This window comes from Podarcis tiliguerta, assembly GCF_965153285.1.
Source record: "Podarcis tiliguerta genome assembly, chromosome: 12".
In the NCBI taxonomy this organism is placed as follows: domain Eukaryota; kingdom Metazoa; phylum Chordata; class Lepidosauria; order Squamata; family Lacertidae; genus Podarcis; species Podarcis tiliguerta.
The window spans coordinates 6,177,663-6,190,021 of NC_139545.1; the positions used below are offsets into that span (position 1 = coordinate 6,177,663).

Here is a 12,359-nt window from a genome sequence, read left to right on the forward strand (position 1 = left end):
TACAAGTATTTCCCAAATTTGAAGCTTGATCCTAACACACATTAAATTCAATGAATCCCTATCTAATTCAGAGGAACTTGCTTTTATGTAAGTATACTCAGGAGCAGACTGTGGTTTCTGCATCTTGCACCTTCTTGTAAAAACTCTAGCCTCCAAAAAAGCACCTACACATCCCACCAACTGACATATCAATTCCAAAATATCCAGAGGTATATTCAACAGCTGACTTTCACTAATTAAAAAAGAGATTTTCCTTTGCTTGCTTTGTTATGAAAATGTAGCCAAATATAGTCAAAGCTATATCAGGAAATACTAAGTTTTTAATATTTCTTCCTGACCAGAAAAAAAATCCTACAATTATACACACTGAGTACATGCATATATTTTTTAATTTTAAAAGTTCATCATTTATTCAGATGACCTTCGGTTAAAAAGAGAAAGTATTACAATATACCAGTTTCTTTTCCAACAGAATTCATGAAAGGAATGGGCCTACTTAGCTAGTCTTCCAATGTGGTCCAGCAATGTGGAGGCCTCCCAATAGATGGAAGAACCACAACAGAACTTGGAAGGAAGGAAAGAAGGAAGGAAGGAAGGAAGGAAGGAACGAAGGAAGGAAAACTATTCCCCAAACCAGCGCTGTACATTACTTGCTTACCTTATCAACATATTTCTTAGAATTGTGAAGTCACAGTGTTCACCATTTTCAACTGTAGGGGGAAAATGTCACATTTTTTAAATACAGGAAACAGACATCTGCCAGTAGCAGATGGGGTGAAGGGACACTATGGAAGCCAACCCTCTATTTACCATCATTGCTACTAACTTTGAAGGAAAAACATCAGAAAGGGAAGCCATTCTAGCTATTTAATGTTGCACTACTACGATGTCACTATATGTATCACATGTTCAAATAAAAAACCACAAAAGCTACTGTAATAACGTTATATTGTTGGCTGCCTTGCGTGTACTATTGGAAAAGCAGAATATAATCAAATCACAACCCTATTACTTTCTCTTGGTATTACAGGGAAGATCACACATGGCCTTTTGTGCACTTACCTTCTGCAACACCCCAAGGATATTGCCTTCCTCTAACCCTCTTGCCGTTGACTTCAATGATAGTATTGCTACCTACTACAGCAAGAGGTAAACGGTCCTGGAGGACAGAAAGAGTATATTTTGGGGGTGTAAGTACAAAGTTTTACTCCTCTGAATACACGAAATATCCCAGTTGGATATAAACAAAAGGGACTTTTGAAACGTTATACGGGAAAGGCCACAGCTCAATGGTAGAGCACATGTTTTTCATGCAAAGGGCTCGGGTTTACTTCCCTCCATTTGCTAAAAACCAAACAGAAAATAGATGACCATTGTTCCATTGACCCTAGCATTTTCCAAGTGGCATCATCTTTGCAATGTCTGAAGCAGAAATCTTTCCCTACATTTCTATCTGAGATACATTCCCCGTTACTATGCTTTTGCAATTCTACAGAGCAAGCTGCCTCATACCAAGTCAAACCATCCAGCTTAGCATTTTCTATGCTGGCTGGAAGCGCCTTTTCAGGATTTCAGACAGATGCTATACCACTGAGCTATGCCTCTTCACATTAGAATAGTTCCCACGAGGCATTCCCCCTGTATCACACAACAGAAAGACTGAAAGAATTTACCACAACTGCCCTAGGTAAACCACAAGTACACACCCCTTCAGAACCAGCAAACAAAAGGAGAACAAGGTTGTAAAATAAACGAGGAAGAGAAAAATTGAGATGTTAGAAACCTTCTGAGAAACACATTAAGATTTCCAAGTGCTGATAGAAGCCCAGAAAATGACTAACAATAGTTGAAATTAGCCAGTTTGTCCAGGTTTGGGCCAACGACAAACTGCAGATTATCTATTAATTGAAGCAAAAACATACTTCCCTACAAAGCCAGTGTTATTACACAGCAATGTCTGGTATGTTTAGGCACTTGGGGGGGTTGCATGCAAGGGTCCCCCCAGGGCCTTCAATATAGTAGGGAGCTCTGCAAGCACAGAACAGCTCTTTCTACCAAAGCAAAGAAGAAAGTCCATCTATAGAGCATTCTGTGTTCAAAGTATAAAGCTCAGGATGAGATGTTATACCAATTTCTTAATTTTTGTACCTTTATCTTTTTAACCAACTTATTTTCTTCTTCGTCATCTGTCTCTGGGAATTCGTATATTTTAATTTTGTGCTCTTGAATTTCTTTCATTATCTGAAAAAAAAATATTAATAGAGAACAGAAGCAATGTTTTTGGCATGCTTATGAAGCATACATAGATCTGCAAGTTACTTAAAAATAACCTGCCTGACAAAGGACCTGTGAGATTCCTGGATATATGAAATGTATGTGGCAAATTAACCTGTCAGAAATACTAAAAATAATTCATCCAATTTTCTGAAAATCAAACTTGCTTATTCACATTGAACACCAAATATAGGAACTCCTGTCTGTGGTATTAGCTTTGCAGGGATGAAAAGGACATGTTTCTTTTCCAAGTCTACTACAGTTATGCCAGAATCCTTGGATTTCTCAATTGTTTTTATTTCCTAATTGTAAGTTGGGTATACTGCACACATTCATTGAATGCACCTGTATTTGAGCTCAAGAGGCATGAGTCATGGAGACACATGAGACATGGAGTGTTATGGTGCTGGTTGGGGAAATAAAAATAAAGGGAGGGCAGGGCAGAGGGGTAACTGGCCTAGGCAAGCCCCTAACAGTTTAAAGTTAGCATCGGGGGGGGGGGGGGTGAGGAGAGGTGAAGTGTGTTGGAAGATGCATGCTTGGATATTTAGAATACGAGGATATTTCAAAGATGAAGTCAAAAGAGAAAGGACACTCTATGGTAATAGAATGCTCAGTTTCAGGGCTGGATGCCAGCAGCAAACCAAAGTCCTCTAGCACTATATAGCACAGCAGAGGAATGTTTGGGGGGGGTGTCTCATTACACTTGCCTGAAACTCTGCCCTTCTTCCAAAGGCCTGAACAGCTTTACATGGCTCCTGTCCCAACATGACTGAACTGCAAGTCCCACTTGCAGTTGTGAATTGTTTATTATCTATGTTAGTCAAATGCATTTCATAGGATTTGGAAGCTTTCTAGGTAACGGTAAAGGGACCCCTGACCGTTAGGTCCAGTCGCGGATAACTCTGGGATTGAGGCGCTCATCTCACTTTACTGGCCGAGAGAGCCGGCGTACAGCTTCTGGGTCATGTGGCCAGCATGAGTAAGCCGCTTCTGGCGAACCAGAGCAGCACATGGAAACACCGTTTGCCTTCCCGCTGAAGCAGTACCTATTTATCTACTTGCACTCTGATATGCTTTAGAACTGCTAGGTTGGCAGGAGCAGGGACCAGGCAACAGGAGCTCACCCCGTTGCGGGGATTCGAACCGCCGACCTTCCGATCGGCAAGCCCTAGGTTCTGTGGTTTAACCCACAGCGCCACCCACAGCCCTTGTGAATTGTTTATTATCTATGTTAGCCAAATGCATTTCATAGGATATGGAAGCTTTCTACAAGAGCTGAGATATGCTCTCACTCTACGGTAGTAAGCCACCATACCATATTTCTGCACGCTGCCTTCTTGTTTTTATTCTTCTTGGAATCTTTTTATTTATTTTTCATGGTACAGAAGAAACATTTTGAGAACACAACTGCTACAACAACAAACAACTGGTCCCAATACAATTACAGACTTTTGCCATGCCATGTAATAAAGTTTCACTTGATTACTCTAAAATATCATGCTGCAATTTCCCATGAGAATTGGGTAGATTCCTGCCACAGTCGGAACAGTTTATGTATTCAACAAACATTTGCCATACATTATGAATACCCGGCCATCTTTTGAGAGATGCATTACTTTTGGTTTTACAGCAGGCACCTTGCTGTATTCTCCTTAGGGCTTGAAATAAGATGCAAGCTGGATTTGAGGGCGGAGAGAATTATGTTTTCTGTCAGTGAAGGAGATTTGACTTAACTATGCTTAAGGTCTCCAACCTGCCTTACAGGTAGTTACAATCCGGCATACAGAAACCACAAGCAAGTGCAATGTATCATTTTCAAACCACAATTACATTCCAAGTGCACCACTACCTTTTAAATGTAAACTTTACAGCAGTGATTAAGTATTACTGTGTAACAAAAACAAAAAACATACTGACAAATCCCTAAAACCCTGCACAAGCCTGGCAAAAAACCAAACATGTTTTAGATTGAGAATGTCATATTTATTCTACCTGGTAATTAAGAACATTTACTTTTAACAAAAATGGAAAGAACTATCATTTTCATTGTTCAGATCAGTGAACACATTTCCCTTGTCAGGAGCTGTATTCATGTTTTTTTGCTTCGGGGGGAAAATTAGCTTACCACTTCCAAAATACGTATCTTGCTGAGATGCTAGACATCACTTTGGGGATTAAATTTTTAAATTACACTGTGAAACATAGTATGTACACCCACCCACCCCTATTTAATATTAGTTCCGTTTTCTCATAGTAAAAGTTTCTATTCACCTGTTTTTTAAACTGCTGACATTCTTCAGGTGTAAGCGTGTCTGCTTTGGCAATAAGTGGAATGATATTCACTTTTTCATGCAGGCGCTTCATAAACTCGATATCCAAAGGCTTGAGTCTTTAAAAAAAAGTATTGTGATTCAACAAAATATGGCTGTCAGCTAAGAAAGTCCCTTCTGAACACCTACACTGCAAAATTTCGTATAATCAAATGCACACAACAAAAGTAATGAATTATCAGAATTTCATTTTCCTATTTAATAGCTGCAATAATATGTGTCACAGAGGAATAAGCCAAGCATTTTTTCAAGCATTACACCTGCAAACTTATCAGAATTTAACACTGAAAACTAGCTTTGAATATAGAGCATTGTATAATACTGATACTACATTTCTGACTTGGATGTTTCCTGTGTCACCCAACTGATTAAGTACTAACATGGGACTGAAGACAAATCACAATCCCAGCAGTAAGGTCAGGAAAACTGACACCGTCCCCATCAAGTCAATTTGGATAAAGGAAGCAAAGCTTGTTCAAATTCTGAGACTGATGGAAATTTCTAAGGAGGTGTGTACTATTCAGAAGGGAAGTTCCCATTTAACTGGAGAAATAATACAACATAATTCAAAGATGAACCAAAACAGTCTATAAAAATGCCAAAACAAGTAATTTTCTTTATTAACTCTAACCACATCATCAGCATAAGGTCAAGAAAGCAGATTAATTTTAGACATTTATATTATGCAGTTGATTAAGCCATTATTTAGTAACCTTTTTTAGTAAGCATCTATTAAATAAAAATTAATAGGCTTCGAAAAAGGTAGCTTTCAGTGAGCCACTTGCCTTCTGTCATCCAGCTCTTGCCTTTTTGAGACTGATGCTACAAGCCTCACTGTCCCTGTATCTGGCTCTACCTAGTATGGGGACTGGATGAAAGAAACTGAATGAAGCTGAATCCACATGGAGCTGAGAAACGAAGGCTGGCAGGCACTATGGCTTAGGAATGTGTTCAAGAACCAGTGACCTAGGTCAGCTCCATGCCAGCAACTTTCTCCACAATCAAAGTATATTTTAGATTTTGTATCAGAAGCTATTACTTTAAGCTGTAAGTGTTGAAATTAAAAACTACAATGATTTGAGCATTTGGGGTTAACAATACCAAGACAGACAAGGAAAGCTGAACCTAGTGCTATTCGGATGGCCCCTTGAACAACCATTACATCTGTGCTGAAAATAATAATGCAACCCTTATAGCAAGCCTAGTGCCTTCCAGATGTTGTTGGACTACAACTCCCATCTAATGGGTGTAGGAGTTTAACATCATCTGGAAGGCATAAGGATGGCTCCTATAAGTCATCTTGCTTTAAAGATAATAGCATGCCAATGACACTGTAAAAAGGACCCCTAAATAACAAAACAATGTAGACTGTTGAATGGGATATTAGAAATCGCCAAGTTAAACATGAGAGAACCCCTAACAAATTCAATGGCTTTAATTTTGGTAAAATTAATGCCAAGTTGTTCCAGATGTTAGCTAGCACATCAACCTGCTTTTTCTGAGATAATTTAACCATATTATCTGCATGCAGGATGATCCTGACCCTTCTATGTCCTACGGCAGGTAGGCAAGCATCCAGTTTCCCAAGCAATCTAGCCAGATCATTAACATAGAGGCTGATACTGAATGACTGAAAAACACATCCCAAGCTACATTTCCTACTGACCCGTGTCCTGATGGAGCAATGAAGTATAAACAACACTGCACCCTGTTGTCTGGCATCTGACGTCTGTTCACACGTGATTCTGCATTAAGATAGTCTTCAAACTTGCTGTCAATGTAGTCAATAACCGGCTGCCAGCTAGAATATGCAAATTTACATTTTTAAGAACCATCATTGACTTGTAACATCAATAGCATCACAGCAAATTGTTTGGCTTAATACTAACTAACCTGTATATTAATTAACCTGTTGATGATATACTGATCACAAACATATAACGGATTCTTTTAATTTTAATACAGTGGTACCTCGGGTTAAGAACTTAATTGGTTCTGGATGTGTGTTCTTAACCTGAAGCACCACTTTAGCTAATGGGGTTTCCTGCTGCCGCTGTATGATTTCTGTTCTCATCCTGAAGCAAAGTTCTTAACCTAAGGTAATATTTCTGGGTTAGTGGAGTCTGTAGCCTGAAACGTATGTAGCCTGGAGCGTATGTAACCTGAGGTACAGCTGTACTTCACATTAAGGTTTTTGCATTCACCTGGTTTGTACTTATTTTCAGTAAATAGGAAGTATTATAACAGCCATATGATTTTCCAGTTGGGTGGTTTACCACAGGCAACTCTCAAGTTATGCGGGGTAGCATTCCAGGGATAGTGCAAAAACCCAAATCACGTTTAGTCAAAACACTCCCTCTCTCTGCACCTCCGAACGCTCTCCCAAGGTGAGTGCAATGGTGCTTAGGATTGCCAAAGTTCTTTTCCTTGGGCACCTGACCCATTTCTTACCTTCTTTTTTTAAAAAATGGCCATGTGCGTAAAGCAAAATGCATACAAGTTAAATGTGCTTACGTTGCAAATCAACTGTAGCAACTTGCTACAGTTTACTCCAATGTAAATGGCTAACTTCACGACTCCAACCACATGTAGAGTAGAAGTCCTACTGAAATTAATGAGGCTTACTCCCAAGTAAAATTAGCACTGCAGCCTACGTGCCTAAGGAGACGTGTACTCCCTGTGCCCTCTATATTTTATGTTTTCTCCTTCTGCCACCATCTCATGTGTTGTCTTTCCCCTCTCCTTCTTACAGTTGCTACTGCTAGAATGCAGAGCGGTTCTTAAAGCAGAAGACGACCATTTTCTCTCATTTCCACCAAACTCAGGCATTAAGGTAGGGCTGGGGGAAAGCTATGGTCCTACAGGTGTTGTTAGATTGGAAGCCTCAACATTCCCAACCATTAGCCATTCTAATTGGGCTTGAGGGGAGTTGGGAGTACAACACTATTGGGCACAGGCTCCCACCTTGGCTTTAAAGAGTGGCCCTTTAAAAGTCAGGAGGGAGAGCTTGCACAGTATTTCTCTGGCTACAAATATAGGGCCAGTTGCTGCAATAGAAGAAAAGCAACCGGCTGTGGCAAGAGAGCCAGGTAGGAGAAGAGGTGGCTGCAACTAGAAGCCAGTAGTGCAAATGAGCACATCTGCCTTCAGGTTATTGACAAGGCTGTGGGGTAATTCATAAAAAATAATTAAAGTTGGCTATCTGCAGTTACTAGTCCTGATGCACAACATACGGCAGCAGAGTGAGAGTTTGCTGTTTATGATAGTATTTAAAGAAGAATAGTTAAAGTAACCAAGGGCGTGTTCCTAACCATTTGTAATGAAATTATTGGTGTTCTAAATTAATAGCCGCCCCTCTTAATATGCTTAATATGCTTACCAATTGCTATTATCCACAGCATCACCAAATCCAGGCGTGTCAACTATTGTTAGTAGCAGCTGAACGCCACCTTCTTTAATTAGAACTTTAGACTGTTCAACCTGAAAATTAAAAAAGAATTAAAAAGTAAATATATGAAAAAATCATATTTTAAACATATGAAAATGGTACTTCTTTTAAGTAAAAAACTGATGAATGAGCACCACCTTCCAAGTATACTACATTCCTATTAACTTATTCTAAATAAATATTAAAACTCAGAGGTTGTTTTTATTTCTGTTAACTGGAAAGCATTTTTATGGAGCTCCTGCTGAGTTAAAAAATACAGAAAGAGGGAGGGAGAGCAAATTCAGTTTATGGAACTGCCTAAGATCCATTTTCCTGAGATTCCCAGTTTTTATTTTAAAAAGGGAGGAAGATATGTTTTGTGAAGGTATGCTTGAAACCGTATGGACCAATCATGGCTGCCGAGTGGAATGGACTGAGCGTAAAAATGTTCTGGGCCCACAGCCAGCAGGGGGCCTCGATTCTGAGCTCCAAGTCCCCTTATGGAAGGAGATATAAAATGGCTGCATATCTTCACAATGGACATGTGAGATAGGTTCAGGTGACTGGCCCAAGGAAGGAATGTGAAATTGCACATCTTCAGAGCATCTTTGTTGCTGGTGTTTATCAAAGATTGCCTAGCTGGTTTAGTTGTGTTTTGCTGTAAAATATAAAGAGTGGAATGAAAGAGGGGGGGAAATGCTTGCTTTCCTGGGTGTATTACATTTATACAGGTGCAAATGTTCATTTTTAACATTTTAAATTTAAAAATAGGTCCCTCAAGTTGCCCAAATGCAGCACTGCTGTTTTTACTCTTAAGTTGGGTTATTTGCTCAGGAGTCAGTGAAGATGCAGCAAGTTACATTGCCAGCAGCCTGCTCCTGTACTTAAAAGAAGAAGCACCAATCAGTCTTGCTCAGGGCAGAGACAGACAGATCCCAGCATTCTGGGGGTAACCAGAAGAGGAGTGGAGGCACCAGAACTGGTGTCTGATGACAGTGGTAGAGGGTGTGCCTGCTACTACTTCTAACAGGCTGCAGTGCTCGGCTACTTAGGGGACAGTAGCCTAAGAGAACCTCCTGCTCTTCACACTGAGGGCATCAGATACATCCTCCTTAGGGATGTCAACGTCCAGCAGCAGGCTGAGCTCCCTGCTCCCCTCTTCTCCCAAAAGTAAAGACCCCTGACAGGCTGCTGCCAGTGCCTATTGTCTCTTCAAATAGCTCCCCAACAGTTGGAACATGCTTCCTCCTCCCACCACGAGGAGAACAGATTAGCCTGACCATGCGTGAACCAGTCCGACCACTCATGCTTCTGCTACTGTCAGCACCTCTGCTGCCACCACGGCTGCTACGAAGATGCCTCGTTCTATGTGCTGCGTAATGTGTGTTGCTGTACTGGCTCTGTGCGTGTGTGCAAAGCTTGGTGTGCTCACACAAGAATTACACAATACACACACACCCAAAAGAAGAAGCCACTAAGGCACAGATAACAGAACACAGCTATGACTGGAGAAAGGGGATGAAACACTAAGATAAAGCACAGGAAGTACACATTTTCTTATTTTAAAAATTACAATATGAAGGATAAAACTGATTCATGGGGAAGGCACCCAAACAAATTGACCAAGCCCTTTCAAATCTTCTCTTTAAAGAACTAACAAAAGAGTAAAGCCAGTGTGGGGGGGGGGGGAGAGAGAATAATGGTTTTAAGACTTCACCATATCTCCCCTCAAGTGACTGGAGAGTGTGAACTGGAAAGCAAGAGCTGTCTCAAGAAGCTCCCCACCCTGTTTTAGCCCTGGATTGGAAGGAAAGCTTGTCAATAGGCGAAGCCCAACTCCCCTCCTACAGAATTTACAGAGATTTCTCTACTCATTTCTATAAGATCAATTAGATGATTTCAAAATTAGAAATTGTGCTTCTGAAATATTAGTCATTATCCTAAACGCAATATCCAATTTAATGTTCAAACTGGAGCTCATCACCATTTCATTCCTCATAGTAAGTTTATTTTTTTTCTTTACTAATTTTAAGGAATGTGTGTATCCATACATGGTCAAATTCTCAGAAAACAGCCTCAACTGGAAAGAATCCAGAAAACAGCTGTAAACTAGTGTCAATCTCTTTTAAGAGCTCGAATGAATCCTATCTAGTTTTAGAAGTATTCTCAAAGGGTTCAGGGAAAATAAATTAGCTCCAATCCTGGAATGTAAAACTTTCCTTAGCAATTCCATTCCAAATGGCTATTTTCCCATGCACCGCACTTAAGCAGGTCACACAGATCAAGTTCATGTTAACAATATTATGCCAGACTGTGGAATATTAAAGCTCTCTTGCTTGATCACCATATTTCCTAAAGGATGACACATTCTCTGGTGACCCCCCCTTTTCAAAAATAAGTTTCAAATGTCTTTTTCACAGGATATGATTAGGTTCATGTTCAGTTCCCTGCTATTTAGTCAGTTCTAAACACATCCAGGAATTTGAATAGTCTTAAAACCCAGAGGAAAGCAAAAACCAATTTACAGAGAAGAATAAAGGCTTATTTTTTATGCAAGTTGCATCAGCTTAAAAAAATACTTCATGCAGTTTCAAATGTACTTCAAAATGTTTCTCTTCTTAAATTTAATGTCTACTTATTGCCTGGGAATTAATGAAGCAGCAACAGAAAGAATCGGGACTTGTTTTCTTTCAAAAGCAAGCATGATCAACATGCAGCCTTTCTAATGTTTAGACTTACCAGCTTTTTCAAATACACATAACAATATGTTGCATCCCACATTCTCCCCCATCCCCATTTCCTTATTATAAAATATTATAAAATATTTCATAGCAGCATCAAGGGTAATGCAAATGAGGAAAGACTAAATAGAATGTACAGTTAATAGAATAACTGTCAAGTGTTCAAAAGTAAACAGAATTTTCCAAATATCTGCAGAAGTACCTTCTTCCCTTGAGCCAATAAGGATATTACAATCTGCAGGAGACTGTGTGATGTCCCCCAAACTGTGAACCCCCCAACTGTTATTTTTATTACCAATTTTAATGTAAATTTTATATTATTTGTAAACCACTTCTGTGAGAGATCAACATGCTACAAGTAGCCTCCATTTGCAGACCAACATATACAGTGGTACCTCGGTTTTCAAACATCTTCGTTAACAAACATTTTGGTTTTCGAACGCCGTAAACCTGGAAGTAAAAATGCTTCAGTTTTCAAACATGCCTTGGAAGTTGAACATGCCACGCGGCTTCCGCTGAGTGCAAGATCCTGAGGCCTAGCTGAGTTTTCGGTTTTCGAACATTTCAGAACTCAAACTGTCTTCCAGAACGGATTATGTTCAAAAACGGAGGTACCACTGTATTAGAATAAAAATACATTTTTTCCATGCAAACCTGCACAGTCTTTTTAATTCTATGTGAAGGTCCTGGATACTCCGGAGAATACAGGTCTGTCAGGAATAACGAGTTGATTAGTGTTGATTTCCCCAATCCAGATTCACCTATTTAAGAAAAAAAGTTAATATTAATGCAATTAGAATGATCATGTTGTTAGAATGATCCCATAAATGCTTACTGACTGGCCTATAAACAGCTCACAGAAAATAAATTTGAATGTAGTGGAAAACAGTTGAAGGCAACATCCAGCTTGATGTAGCTGAGAGGGAAACATTGTGTTATCATTTAAAAACAAAACAACCAATAAGCCTATAACAACCTTTCCAAACATAAGAGACATTTCTGTACTAAAAAGGGTTTATTGCAGCTAGCTCATACATTACAGTGCAACCCTAACCATATATGCTCAAAAGTCCTATTGAATTCAATGGGGCTTACTCGCAGATAAGTGGGATTGGGACTGCAGCCTTATTGTTTCTATATAAACAGAGGTCCTCTAGTTTTGCAGCCCATGTTTATTTCCTGTTAGCCAGTTGCAATATCCAATTCCAGAGGATACTGATAATGATGTGGTAACAGACTTTCCTGCTCACTTTCCCTTTGTTTATGATGTAGAATCCCTACTGGCTCTGATTAGCAGTGATAATTCGTCCCTCCCACCCCCCAAGCAATTTGCCCAGCTTCCTGCATGTTTACTATACAGTGGTGCCTCGGGTTAAGTACTTAATTCATTCCGGAGGTCTGTTCTTAACCTGAAACTGTTCTTAACCTGAAGCACCACTTTAGCTAATGGAGCCTCCTGCTTCCGCCACGCCGCCGGAGCCCGATTTCTGTTCTTATCCTGAAGCAAAGTTCTTAACCTGAAATACCATTTCTGGGTTAGCGGTGAGTGTAACCTGAAGCGTATGTAACCCGAGGTACCACCGT

The 12,359-nt window shown here is 39.8% G+C and overlaps 2 protein-coding genes across 3 annotated transcripts in view; both read right to left on the reverse strand.

Moving 5' to 3' along the window:
• ANLN (anillin, actin binding protein) overlaps positions 1-12,359 on the reverse strand; it is a 495,425-nt gene that overhangs the window by 243,330 nt on the left and 239,736 nt on the right. The gene's annotated exons all lie outside the window — the stretch shown is intronic.
• The window catches only part of SEPTIN7 (septin 7), a 55,332-nt gene that overhangs the window by 16,826 nt on the left and 26,147 nt on the right, over positions 1-12,359 (reverse strand). For both annotated transcript variants that reach the window (XM_083407103.1, XM_083407102.1), the window contains exons 3-9: positions 11,430-11,536; positions 7,987-8,087; positions 6,274-6,408; positions 4,549-4,666; positions 2,149-2,241; positions 1,063-1,159; positions 659-710 (exon numbers count right to left, since the gene is read on the reverse strand). In XM_083407103.1, the coding sequence (XP_083263229.1) occupies positions 659-710; positions 1,063-1,159; positions 2,149-2,241; positions 4,549-4,666; positions 6,274-6,408; positions 7,987-8,087; positions 11,430-11,536 (703 nt within the window). The remainder of the gene's footprint in view (positions 1-658; positions 711-1,062; positions 1,160-2,148; positions 2,242-4,548; positions 4,667-6,273; positions 6,409-7,986; positions 8,088-11,429; positions 11,537-12,359) is intronic.